This window comes from Hemitrygon akajei, chromosome 13, assembly GCF_048418815.1.
Source record: "Hemitrygon akajei chromosome 13, sHemAka1.3, whole genome shotgun sequence".
Classification (NCBI taxonomy): Eukaryota; Metazoa; Chordata; class Chondrichthyes; order Myliobatiformes; family Dasyatidae; genus Hemitrygon; species Hemitrygon akajei.
Window position 1 is genome coordinate 4,930,156 of NC_133136.1, and position 14,762 is coordinate 4,944,917.

Below are 14,762 nucleotides of genomic sequence, written 5' to 3' on the forward strand. Positions count from 1 at the left end.
TCTGAATGATTCTTTTAGTTGCTTTCTGTGGGTTTTTAAAAGCTACCCAATCTTCCTGCTATTTTTTGCTTTGTTGTATGTCCCCTCTTTTGCTTCTACATTTGCTTTGACTTCCCTTGTCAGCCACGGTTGTACTATATTGGCATTTGTGTATTTCTTTGTTTTTGGAATACTGTACATCTATCCTGCACCTTTCTCATTTTTCCTAGAAACCCAAACAATCGCCACATCCCTGCCAGCATCTCCTTCCAATTTACTTTAGCCAACTCTTCTCTCATACCACTGTAATTTCCTTAATTCCACTGAAATACTGCTACATCAGATTTTACTTTCTTCCTATCAAATTTCAAGTTGAAATCAATCATATTGTGATCACTGGCTCCTAAGGGTTCTTTTACCTTAAGCTGCCTCATCACCTCCGGTTCATTAGATAACACCCAATCCAGTATAACCAATCCCTTAGTAGGGTCAATGTCAAACTGCTCTAAAAAGCCATCTCATAGGCACTAAACTAACTCACTCTCTTGAGATCCATTATCAACCTGATTTTTCCAATCTAGCTGCATGTTGAAATCTCCCATAACTATCATAACATTGCCCTTTTAACACACCTTTTCTATTTCCCAAGTAATCTATAGTCCATATGCCAGCTACTGTTGGGAGGCCTGTACATAACTGCCATCCGAGTCCTTTTATCTCACAGTTTCTTAACCCACAAACATTCAACATCTTCCAATCCTACGTCACATCTTTCCAATGATTTGATGCCATTCTTTACCAGCAGAGCCACACCACTCCTCTGCCTACCTTCCTACCCCTCCCAACTTTAACCATCCTTCAGCCATGATTCAGTGATGGCCACGACATCATACCCAATGATCTGTAAAAGTGCACCAAATCATCCACTTTATTTCTTATACTCTATGCATTGAGACATAACAATGTTATGTTTTTACTATCATTTTTGATTCTACACCCCTAATGCACTGATACTCACCTTGCTGGGTGCAATTTTGTCCTATCATCTGCCTGCCCTTCCAGGCAGTCTGACTGCACGCTATTTTTGCCTTTTTACCATCCATCCTATCCTGAGTCCCTTCACTCTGGTTCCCACTCCCCTGCCAAATTAATTTAAACCCTCTCCAACAACTCTAACAAACCTGCTCATGGTAGTTTTGACCGAAACTGTATGGATGTATGGTGGAGAGTATATTGACTGGTACAGAAACACCACTGGCCTTAAATGGAATATCCTGCAACAAGTAGTGGAATCAACCCAGTCTATCATGAGTAAAGCCCTCCTGACCATGCAGTGTTGTCACAGGAAAGCAGCATCCATCATCAGGGTCGCCCACAACCCAGGTCATGCTCTCTTCTCACTGCTGCCATCAGAAACAAAATACAGGAGCCTCAGGACTCACACCACCAGATTCAGGAACAGTTATTACCCCTCAACCATCAACTTTCTGAACCAGAGGGGATAACTTCACTCAACTTCACTTGCCCCATCACTGAATTGTTCCCACAACCCATGGACTAACTTTCAAGAACACTTCATTTCAGGTCTTTGATATTTATTGCTTTTTTTTCTTTCTTTTAGCATTTGCCAAGTTTGTTGTCCTTTGAACACCGGTTGTCTGCTCTTTTGGTATGATCTTTCATTGATTCTACTACGGTTATTGGATTATTGAGTATGCCTGCAAGAAAATTAATTTCAGGGTTGTATGTGGTGACATATACAGTATGGACTTCAATAATAAATTTACTTTGAACTGGATAACTGGATGAGCTCTTTTATTTCAAATGGTTACGACAAGCCCAACGGCAGCCTTCCAATAAGAGTCATTCTTTGATTCTCAGTGGCTAGGCTGCTGGAATCCCAGCATAATTAGTTCAGAAAACAGTAGGGAGAGAAAGATAGCTTCTCACTATATTACTATGAGCACCAAAAATATATAAGACCATAAGACAAAGGAGCACAATCAAGCCATTCGGTCCATCGAGCCTGCTCCATCATTCTATCATGGCTGATTTATTATTCCTCTCAACCCCCATTTTCCTGTCTTCTCCCTGTAACTTTTGATGATCTAACTAACCAAGAGCCTATCGACCTCTGCTTTAAATATACCCAATGACTTGGTTTCCACAGCCGTTTGTGGCAAAGAATTCCACAGATTCACTATCCTCTGTCTGGGGAAATCCCTCCTCATCTCTTTTCTAAAGGGATGTTCTTCGATTCTGAGGCAATGCCCTCTGGACTCCCCCTCCCACTATAGGAAACTTCCTCTCCATATACACTCTAGCTAGGCCTTTCAATATTTGATAGGTTTCAATGAGATCCCCCCATCATTCTTCTAAACTCTAGCAAGTACAGGCCCAGAGGCACCATCTACATTGCCATTCTTCTAGAAACTTCATGAAGGATGCTGGGTGTACTGGAATGTAAAGACACAACAATAAAACTACGTCAGAAATTCCAGCCCATTCCATTTTGTGATAAACTACTGGTCAGATAAAAGTCAGCAGGAAGCTTGAGAATAAGGCTGCTGGTTGAGTCACTTCAGCCAGGAGCCAGGCAGTCTCCTTCTTATCACATTAAAGGAAAACACTGCCAATAGCTCTTGGTAGCCTGACTCTCTAGTTGCATCACCATGTTGTGTGAGGGGCCACTGCACAGGATCAGAAAAAGCTGCAGAAAGTTGTAAACTCAGCCAGCTCCATCATGGGAACGAGCTTCCCCTGCCTCCAGAACATCTTCAAAAGGCGATGCCCCAAAAAGGTGGCATCCATCATTCAGGACCCCATCACCTAGGACACATCCTCTTCTCATCGCTCCCATAAGGGAGGAGGTACAGGAGGAGCCTGAAGACACCAACTCAACTTTTCAGGAACAGCTTCTTCCCTTCCACCGTCAGATTTCTAAATGGACAATGGACCTATGAACACTATCTCGATATTTTTCCCTCTCTTTATGCACATTTTTTTAAGTTGCAAGAAAACATTTGTAAACCCTTTGAATTACCTGGTTTTCTGCATAAATTACTCATAAAATGTAGTCTGATCTTAACCTAAGTCACAATAATAGACAAACGCAATCTACCTAAGCTAATAACACACAAACAATTGTACTTCTTCTCGTCAATACTGAATACACCATTTAAACAATCGCAGTCTAGGTTCAAAAAAGTACATGAACTTCTGGGGTAATGTCTTCTACAGAAGCTATTTAGAGTCAGGTGGTCCAATCAATGAGATGAGATTGGAGGTGTGGGTTGTAGAGGTGCCCTGCCCTATAAAGAAGACACACAAAGTTACTGACAGAGCCTGCTCTTCTCAAGAAAGATCTGTTTATATGCACCATGCCTCGATCAAAACAACTTTCAGAGGACCTTAGAAGAAGAATTGTAGAGACTCATGAAGCTGGATAAGGCTACTAAAGACCTGGATGTTGATCAATCAACAGTAAGACAAACTGTCTACCAATGGAGGAAATTCAGTACTGTTGTTACTCTCTATTGTAGAGTGGGCGTCCTGCAAAGATCACAGTAAGAACACAACATGCAATGCTGAAAGAGGTGAAAAATAACCCAAGGGTAACAGCAAAAGACCTGCAGAAATCTCTAGAATTTGCTAAAGTTCTCTGTTTATGTGTAAAACATTGAACAAGAATGGTGTTTACGGAAAGACACCATGGATGTAACCAGTGCTCTCCAAAAACAAAACATTGCTGCGCGTCTCAAGTTTGCAAAAGACCATCTGGATGTTTTACAACCTTTCTGGGACAATGCTTTGTGGACAGATGAAACAAAAGTTGAACTTTTGAAAAGAAATGTTTGGAGGGAAAAAGGGCACTGCATTGCGACACCAAAACCTCATCCCAACTATGAAGCATGGTGGAAGAAGCATCATGGTTCGGGGCTGCTTTGCTTCCTCAAGTCCTGGATAGCTTGTAATCATGAGGGAACAATGAATTCAAAATTTTATCAAGACAATTTACAGCAGAATGTCAGGGCAGCGGTCTGTCACCTGAAGTTTAATAGAAGTTGGATGATGAAACACAAGTAAATCAACAACAGAATGGATTAAAAAGATGAAAATTCATGCTTTGGAATGGCCTTGTCAGAGTCCAGAGCTTAACCCAATTGAGATGCTGTGGCATGACCTGAAGAGGGCTGCTTATGCAAGGTATCGCAGAAATATTGATGAACTGAATGGAGGAATGGTCTAAAATTCCTCCTTGCCATTGTGCAAGTCTGATCAGCAGCTACAGGAAATGTTTGGTGGAGCTAAACGAGGTTCTACCAGTTATTAAATAGAAGGGTTCATACACATTTTCCAGCCTGGACTATGAACGATTAAACAATATGTTCAATAAAAACATGGAAAGCAAAACTGTCATTAGCTCAGGGAGAATGTGTCTGTCTATTATTGTGACTTAGATGAAGATCAGTCCACACTTTCTGAGTAATTAATCCAGAAAATCAGGTAATTGCAAAGTGTTCACAAACTGTTTCTTGCAACTGTACATACTTATTGTAATCTGTAGTATTTATTATTCTGTATTGTGCTGTATTGCTCCTGCAAAACAATATATTTTACAACATATGCTAGCGATATTAAACCTGATTCTGATTCTCTGCTTAATTATCCACTGACCGGATTCAGGAAGGAAGCTCAAAGGGAAAAAGCTAATGAAGACAGTCTTGTTGCAAAATGGGCAACACAGTAGCATAAACCCTTAAGAGTGCTAGCGACTGGGGTTCAATTCCTGCTGTTGTCTGTTAAGGAGTCTGTATATTCTCCCTTTAACCACACGGGTTTCCTCCAGGCGCTCCTGTATTCTCCATGGCTCAATGAACAGAGTTGAGATGAGTGAAGTTATCCATGCTGGTTCAGGAGCCTGATGGTTGAAGGGTAATAACTGTTCCTGAACCTTGCAGTGTGGGATATAAGGCACTAGTTCCTCCTTCCCGATTGCAGCAGTGAGAAAAGTGTGATTTTGTGTGTGTTGCACAAAATTTCCAGTGTTGGTCAGAAAGATCTACAGTCTACAAATCAGTGAATTTGAATGAATTAAGGACAGTGGAAACAGATGGACCAATTGCCTTTATTCTTGCCATGAGGGAGGAAATGCAGGCTGCCATTTTATGAAGAGATTGTGTTCTCCATTTTGTGTGCTAATCATTTGGCTTAATTAGTGTTTCAAAGAAGACACAATAATGCCTTAGATAATCTACTGAACTAGGGATCATTTCCAAATAAGAAGTTATTTGTGAGGTGTTCTTTGGTTGGATGTAACATGCATGTTTGTGAATGTTGGTCTGTGTGATTCAAGCTGATTGAGAACAAAGAGCCATAAGTTACCAATAGTCACTTCCGGGAAAGATGGCAATAAATGGATGCTGGCCTGGAGCAGAGCCAATAAAAATGTTAAAGGTCAGGCACATGATCTACAGCCAATGACACTGGAATACAATATTTGAATCAGTAAGAAATGAATATAAAAGCAGATGCTTCAAGTGTGCTGCTGGTGGTAACTCTGCATGAGAACAACTACTGCGGATGTGCGGTGCCCCACTGACTACGGGACTACGAGGAACATGTGACCAGCAGCAGAAACTCCTTTTTAACTGGTAATATTTTTCCTGTTCTTTGACTGTTCATGGAAGGTTAGGAAAACCTTGTGTTAGTTCACGTGTTCTTCCATTGAGACAGTAAAAGTACAGCCTCCCCCGGAACTGCGTTCTAGCCGGCATTGCTTAACCACGTGCATCTGTGCATTGAGCATCTGTGTTTTATTTCGATTTATTTTGTGCATCCGTTAACAAGCTGAGTTCTAAGGTATCGGAAAAGCCTAAAAGAGCTCGTAAGGGTGTTACACTTAGCGTAAAAATAGACATAATTAAGCGTTTCGATAATGGTGAACAAAGTAAGGACATAATGAGTTTGGCTAATGGAAGTTGACGAAGATGATGTTGAAGAGGTGTTGGTATCCCATGACCAAGAACTGACAGATGAAGAGCTGATGCAATTGCAAAAGGAAAGGATGACAATCAAAACCGAACACAGTAGCGAACGGCCTGAAAGTGAAGTCATCCAGGAACTGATCGTGAAGCAATTGCGTGAGATTTTCGCTGCGATTGACAATGCTGCAATGATTGCAGAAAAGTATGACTTTAATTTTGAAAGGGTACGTAGGTTTAGGGCATATTTGTAGGATGGTTTGAGTGCTTACAAAGAACTGTATGATAGAAATATGCGTGAGGCTAAGCAGTCAAACATACTGTCATTTTTCAAGCCTTCCACATCAGCCACAGCAAACAACGAACCTCGAACTTCAACATCAAGGCAGGCAGACATAGAAGATGTTACTGACCTGCCTGCCCTGATGGAAACAGACAACGATGAGATGACACCCCAGTCTCCCACCACCCCAGCCTCCGACGACTCAGCCTAACACACCATCATCAGTGTGCTCGCTGTCTTCCCGATTCCAGTAAGTGATACTACACTGGACGTACATTATTCCTACTTTATATAAGCTGTATATTTTTATGTGTTATTTGGTATGATTTGGCAGGTTCATAGCTTAAAGGTTACTGGAGAGAGCGCTTGCACCCAGTGCTTCTGCCGAGAGCACTTGTGTGAGATTTTTGGTACAGTGGACAGGGCTCCAATGATTGCAGAAAAGTATTTCTACTTTATATAGGCTGTGTATTTATCATATCATTCCTGCTTTTACTATATGTTACTGTTATTTTAGATTTTATGTGTTATTTGGCATGATTTGGTAGGTTTTTTTTGGGTCTGTGAACGCTCACAAATTTTTCCCATATAAATAAATGGTAATTGCTTCTTCACTTTACGACATTCTGGCTTACGAACTGTTTCATAGGAACGCTCTACCTTCGAATGGCGGAGGAAACCTGTACTTGTCAGTAAATACAGATCTCTCTATGCCTCTCTGATCATTATTATAAAGTGTGCTTCTTGTAACACCAGCATCTACAGAATCTCTTGTATTTTTGACACCTGTACAGTCTGCTTGAATCTTAATAATGCCGTGTGCCTTGGATGTCCTATTACAATGGCTCCAGTCAACGTGAGACCACATTGTCTAATATTTTGGGGATGTGAATAGAGGAAACCTGCAAAGAAAATCAACTGCTTTTTACAACAACTATACATGCAGTCAGTGGCCACTTTATTAGTTACCTCCTGTATCTTATAAACCGGCCACTGAGGTACGTTTGTGGTTTCCTGCTGCTGTAGCCCATTAACTTCCTGTTCAATGTGTGATGCATTTAGGTCTGCTCTTCTGCACACCTCTGTTGTAATACGTGGAGATTTGAGTTACTATCGCCCTCCTGCCAGCTTGAACAACTCTGGCCAATCTCCTCTAACCTCTCTCGTTAACAAGGCGTTTTCACCCACAGAACGGTGGATTTAAAAAAAACTCACACCATTTTCTATAAACTCTCAAGAATGTTGTGTATGAAAATTCCCAGAGATCAGCAATTTCTGAGATACTCAAACCACCCAGTCTGACACCAACAACCATTCCATGGTCAAGGTCACATAGATCACATTTCTTCCCCAATCTGATGTTTGATCTGAACAAGTGAACCTCCTGCACATGTCTGCATGCTTTTGTGCATTGAATGGCTGATTAGAAATTTGCATTAATGAGCAGGTGTACAGGTGTACCTAATAAGGTGGCCACTGAATGTATACTTAAGAATCCATTTTTTTCCAGAAAGGAAATGCATTAATAACTACCTCCAGATCAGCTTATTACTCTCTGGAAAGCCAGCTGGGAACCATTCATACTCACATGCCTGTTTCTATTTCTACCCCAGTTGTGATGACACCATTTCCCACCAATATTCCTTTTCAGACACTGAGGGGAAATTAACCAGAGGGTGGTGAATCAGCGGAATTTCTTGCTAAAGACAGCCGTGGAGGCCAAGTCACTGGGTATATTTGAAATGCAAGTTGAAAGGTTCTTGATTAGTCACAGCATCAAAGGTTATGGAGAGAAGACAGGAGAATGTGGCTTGAGAGGGATAATAAATCAGCCATGTTGGAATGACGGAGCAGGCTCAATGGGTTGAATGGCTTAATTCTTCTCCTGTCTCTTATGGTCTTATAATCAGATCAAACTGTCCTGTCAGTGACCAACATTGAGTATTCCTGGGAATGTTACGTCCTCTAAGTGTAGCATTGGATGGAGGCTTCTGTAAAGAAAATCTAATTTGGGCTATTGGTTACTTGGGATTGGTTAATCAGGGCATCCGGGTACTTGGGACAACTCTTAAAAAACGAAAACTCATCAATAAAATAGCCAATATTCACTTTGTTTATTTGGGATGCTCATTAGCGTCATTATTATTATTATTATTATTATTATAATATGTCATGTTGTATGATGTGGACGATCATGGTATTTCCACGATCATGAATGTTTTTGGCATTTTTTTCTACAGAAGTATTTTGCCATGGCCTTCTTCTGGGCAGTGTCTTTACAAGACTGGTGATCCCAGCCACTGTCAATACTCTTCACAGATAGTCTGCCAAGTGTCAGTGGTCGCATCACCAGGACATGTGATATGCACTAGCTGCTCATATAACCATCCACCACCTGCTCCCCCGGCTTCATGCTATCCTGATCAGGGGGCTAAGCAGGTGCTACACGTTGCCCAAGGGTGACCTGCAGGCTAACAGAGGGAAGGAGTGCCTTACACCTCCTTTGGTAGATATGTATCTCCACCCACCACCCACTACATGGGTCATAGTGCTACTTAATTGGGATAGGCTGTTGCCGAACAGTTTCTAAAAGTGTTAGTGCTGTTGCATTTGTATTGCCATTAGATACTACACCATGCCTAGAGCAAACAGTTTTTAAATGTAGATTCAGTTGTGTGTGCTTGTGTTAAGTTATCCATTTGGACCAATGGATGCCGATTCAAGAAGCAGTGATTTTATATAGGAAGGCAATGAAGACAATCCATTATCTGCTCTTGGTGTCTGTGTTGATTTACAGTCAATCATAAGAACATGGCAGTGTACACTGGATGAATTCCTTTGCTAATAACTATAGGGAACTAATACAGATTCATAGTACAGCTGTGGTATCAGTAGTGTTATAATTTGTTCTGTGGTTTATTTATATGCATAATTTTTTAATCAGTTAAATGTAGTTTGTCTTTTTTATACCTTTTAACTATTTCCATGATATTTTGGCTAATTGGGGCAGCTGCTTAACTGAGCCAAAATGTACTGGTCCAGATGTGTCTCAATTAACCAGAATCATGTTTAGTGTTACAGCTGGAAGTAAAAAATAAAGTACATGGGCCTATAAGAGGAAGATCAAGTGTTCATTGCTTAGCATATGAGAGGTCCATTCAGGAGTCTGATAACAACTTACGTGACATCCAGTGACTGCCCTGACCTTGCCAATAATCTTCACCTCAATAAATTCACCTTACTGCAACGATATGTCAGCTTAGAATTCTACACATTGAGTCTCTGGAGCAGGCTACTTCTGATACAGAGGTGAGATTCATCCAAAACAGGCCAGGACAGGCCTTTTAGCAATGACCTTCATAAGACTCACCTTCAGTTTATCTTTCGGCAGTGCTACAGCACCTTGTTTGATGACCTCCAGAACGCGTTCCACGGATAGGTCTGTTCCCGCTTGCTCCAGGCGAAGGCTGAAGAAGCTGATTACCTACAGGGTAAAAAATGAACAACAGTCAGACCTCAGAACATGGATCAACCTGGCCTCAAGTGCACTAGCATGAAGAAGAACGAGAATCAGGTTTATTATCACAAACAAGGGAAAATCTGCAGATGCTGGAAATCCAAGCAACACACACAAAATGCTGGAGAAACTCAGTCCTGATGAAGGGTCTCGGCCTGAAACATCGACTATACTCTTTTCCTAGATGCTGCCTGGCCTGCTGAGTTCCTCCAGCATTTTGTGTGTGTTGATCAGGTTTATTATCACTGAATTAGCTCATGCAATGTTATTTTGCAGCAGCGGTACAGTGTAATACAGTAAAAATACTACAATTGACAATAGGAATATATAAAACAAAGTGGTGCAAAATGAGAGCAAAATAGTGAGGTAGTGTACATGGGTTCATGGACTGTTCAGAAATCTGACGGCAGAGGGGAAATAGCTGTTCCTAAAATGTTGGGTGTGTGCCTTCAGGCTCCTGTACCTTTTCACTGATAGTAATAATGAGAAGATGGTATGTCCTAGATGGTGTGGAGGACAGTGCCCATGATGGAAATGGGTGAGTTTATAACCCTCTGCAGTGTTTTCTGAACCTGTGCATTGGCGTCGCCATACCAGACGGTCAGCAACCAGTTAGAATTCTCTCTACAGAACATCTGTTGAAATTTGTTAGAGTCTTTGGTGACAGACCAAATCAAACAAAGAAGGCCTTTTCATCTTTGCACAGTTCCTTGGGTCGTGGATGACTTATCTCCACTCTTGGCGTGTGTGATCTGAGATGGCCAATGAGGCTAGTGTGAACCTGCAGTCTGCACTACCAGATTGAAGATTGTTTAATGTCATTTCCAGTACAAAAGTGTAAAGAGAATGAAATAATTGTTACTCTGGATCTGATTCAGCACAAAAAAAACACAAAAGATAAGGAACACAATAATAATTTAAAAGATACAAAATAATTATAAATACATCAGATAGCTTATATACTCTATCTGGATTGATTGTATGTCCATAAGTGATGCTGGGCTGTACATAAGGTGACTGATAGGAAATAAAAATGCAGTGGTGGGGTTAGTGGGTGGAGCTGTTGATCAGCCTTACTGCTTGGGAAAAGTAACTGTTTTTGAGTCTGGTGGTCCTGGTGTGGATGCTACGTAGCTCCTCCCTGATGGGAGTGGGATAAATTGTCCACGAGCAGGGTGGGTAGGATCCTTCATGACGCTACCGGTCATTTTCCGGCACCTTTCTGTATCTATGTCCTCAGCAGTGGGTAGACTGGTGCCAGTGATGTTTTGGGAAGTGTTAACTCTCCGTTGTCGAGCCTTCCTGTCTGCTGTAGTGCAGTTTCCATTCTAAGCAGTGATGCAGGTAGAGCAGGTGGGGGTGAAGGGGAGCACATTCAGATGAGACCCTATTCCTTCAACATTATACTTGTTCCAATTGAACTGATACGGGATTCTCAGTGCCATCTTCTGCATTTTGAATGGTCATGTACCAGGGATTTAGTAAGATGTTACACATACTGGAGAGCCTTCGTAAGTTTCCTCTGTTTACTTCAGGGGTTTCCAACCTTTTTTATACCATGGACTAATACCATTAAGCAAGGAGTCCATATACCACAGGTTGATAACCCCTTGTCTACCTGGCAATTCTTTTGGTGATGGAATTGGAAGAATGCTTTGGGACAATGGTGTCAAGCATGAGAACAACAGTGCCAGCCCACTGCAGATAACTGATCATAAACAGATCCTTCAGGCTGTAAGAGGATTTTGTTGCTTATTTCCTTATCCTGCTTGTTTGTTAGTTAGTTAAGCTCGTCACCCCTACTGGGGCATAGGGTGCCGACAGCTCACCATAGTCCTCTGTCCTGGGGCAATCTTTCATGTTGTCTCCAGGTGTAACCCATCTTCTTTATCCTTCCTCTCCCAAGATGAGGTCATTGAAGCTTCTGCTGACATTTCTGTAGCTCTGGGTTTTTACGGGATGGGTTGCTAGCCTCATGCCCAACCCTCCTTCTTTTGCAGTCGGGTTCGAGACCGTGCACGGTGGAGTTTATCCAGCTAGTGGCTGGATCATTAAAAAAAACTTCTTTTGATTAAATGCTCAAGAACTGTGCTGAAACACTGAAGGTCATGATCGATATTTGCTAGCATTGCAAACTGACTCTTGAGAGATATGAAAAGCAGTCCATATCTGCCAGTGTCCTCTTCTGAACTTTCATTGCCTAGGAGTGATGTTGTGCAGTACATACTTGATAGAGAACCTCTCTTTGGTCAACATTTAGTGTTGCTGGGTAAGGATGTAAATTATTGTTCTTCTTATTATTACTATTATCCTACTATTTCTTCTGGACATTAATCCTGAAATCTAAGCACACCTACTGATCAAGCTCATGACTGCCAGCCCTCTTTCATTTCAGTTCCAACCTTTCAGTTAACAAATTTATTATAAATCACCATAAATTGCACATTTAGATGGAGACATAATGTAAAGATTTTTACTCCTCATGTTTATGAAGGATGTAAGTAATAAAGTCAATTCAATTCAGTTCAAAGTGTAACAACCAATCAATGTCACTTGTGGCCTTGAACGTGACGTTTGTAGCTCAAGGCCCACAATCAAAATGTACACACAAGAGATCCTGCAGATGCTGGAAATCCAGAGTAACACAAACAAAGTGCTGGAGGAACTCAGCAGGTCAGGCAGCATCTATGGAAAAGAATAAACAATCGGCGTTTTGAGCCGAGACCCTTTCCAATCCTGATGAAGCTTCTCAGCCCAAAAGATCGCCTGTTTATTCCTTTTCATAGATGCTGCTTGGGCTGATGAGTTCCTCCAGCATTTTGTACCTGTTACCAACCTATCAGAAGCTGTTTCCTTTACATGACATAACGTTATTTTGTTTTTGTTTTATACTGGTTTAATTGTGGTCAACGTGTCAACAACATTTTTTCAACAAAAAATTCTTCATTGGGTATCTACAGACAAACTCAATTATTGCAGCTAAAACGTAGGCAAGGTTTAATAAATGGAATATTCACTAAATTAACTCCTTACCAAGTCAAGATTCTGCATCACATCCTGGAAGGAAGGGTGTGTGCGAAACTGTTCAAAGAGATCCCGTTTGTATAAGAGTGCATAAACCAGGTTGGGATTGTGGTGGAGGCAAGAGGAAAAACAGGAATTTATGATCTCCAACATCATTCGAATTACTTCCTCTATCACGTTGACATCCTGAGCCTGTGTAGGAGAAAGTGCAAAGAGTAAGTTCCATCTCATAAGGAACTCATGGACAGAAGCTCAGTCCCATTGACTGATTAGAATCAAAATCATTATCAGGTTTATTGTCACTAACACATGTGATGAAATTTGTTGTTTCATGGCAGCAGTACATTATAATACATTAAAAAGTTACAGTTAGAAACGTAGTGCAAAAAGAAAGCAAAACAGTGAGGTAGTAACAAACAAGACAATCTGCAGATATTGAAAGTCCAAGCAGCACAAGCACAATGCTGGAGGACCTCAACAGGTTCCCCTCCAGCACCTGTGTTTCTTCCTCTCCTCCCCCACCTTCTTACTCAGACTCATCATCTTTTTTTCTCCAGTCCTAATGAAGTGTCTCGGCCCAAAAGGTCGACTATACTTTTTTCCATAGATGCCGCTTGACCTGCTGAGTTCCTCCAGCATTGGGTGTGAGATAGTATTCATGGGCCTTTTAGAAATCTAATGGCAGAGGGAAAGAAGCTGTTCCTAAAATGCTGAGTGTGTACCTTCTCCTTGGTGGTAGGAACAACAGGGAGGAAGTATTGTACATATAACAGAAGTTAAAAAGCTAAAGTTCCAAAAGTATGGTTTTTATCATTTCAAAAAGATGACTTTTTATATTTATTGGGATTATTACAGTCCCGCTTTATGCTGTCCTTCCACAATATTTAATTTAAATGAGTATAAGACTGCAAAAAGCTAGTATGCTCTTCCACATTTTGATCAAACTAATGATTTCTCAGGGTTTTAAAAATATTTTCAAATGTTATAGAGTACAGCAATCACTAGCCAGGCCACAATTGGAGTACGATCACCAGTTTTAGACCATAAGATCATAAAACATAGGAGCAGAATTACCCCATTCAGCCCATCGAGTCTGCTCTGCCATTCCATTATGGCTGATCCTGGATCCCAATCAATCCTATTCACCTACCTTCTTGCAATATCATTTGATGCCCTGACCAATCAGGAAATGATCAACTTCCACCATAAATATACCTACGGACATGGCTTCCACCGCAGTCTGTGGCAGAGCATTCCACAGATTCACTACTCTCTGGCAAAAAAACCTCCTTACCTCTGTCTTAAAGGTCGCTCCTCAATTTTGAGATTGTGCCCTTTATTTCTGGATATCCCCACCACAGGAAATGTCCTTTCCACATCCACCTTATAAGACCATAAGACATAGGAGCAGTATTAGGCCAGTTGGCCCATCGAGTCCGCTCTGCCATTTAATTATGGCTATCCTTTTGTCCTCTCCTCAACCCCACTCATCAAGTCAAGTCAAGGCAAGTCACTTTTTATTGTCATTTCAACCATAACTGCTGGTACACAGTACACAGTAAAAACGAGACAATGCTTTACAAGGACTATGGTGCTACATGAAACAGTACAAAAACTACAGTGAACTACGTAAAAACAACACAGAAAAAAAAGAAAATAAAACTACACTAGACTACAGACCTACCCAGGACTGCATAAAGTGCACAAAACAGTGCAGGCATTACAATAAATAATAAACAAGACAATAGGCACAGTAGAGGGCAGTAAGTTGGTGTCAGTCCAGGCTCTGGGTATTGAGGAGTCTGATGGCTTGAGGGAAGAAACTGTTACATAGTCTGGTCGTGAGAGCCCGAATGCTTCGGTGCCTTTTCCCAGATGGCAGCAGGGAGAAGAGTTTCAATGAGGGGTGTGTAGGGTCCTTCATAATGCTGTTTGCAGCGTGTAGTGTAAATGTCCATGATGGCGGGAAGAGAGA

The 14,762-nt window shown here is 41.3% G+C and overlaps 1 protein-coding gene across 4 annotated transcripts in view; it reads right to left on the minus strand.

Moving 5' to 3' along the window:
* Nucleotides 1–14,762, minus strand: part of dym (dymeclin) — a 375,569-nt gene that overhangs the window by 41,538 nt on the left and 319,269 nt on the right. For all 4 annotated transcript variants that reach the window (XM_073064068.1, XM_073064065.1, XM_073064064.1 and 1 more), the window contains 2 exons: nt 12,797–12,979; nt 9,617–9,730 (listed from right to left, as the gene is read on the minus strand). In XM_073064068.1, coding sequence (XP_072920169.1) covers nt 9,617–9,730; nt 12,797–12,979 — 297 coding nt within the window. The remainder of the gene's footprint in view (nt 1–9,616; nt 9,731–12,796; nt 12,980–14,762) is intronic.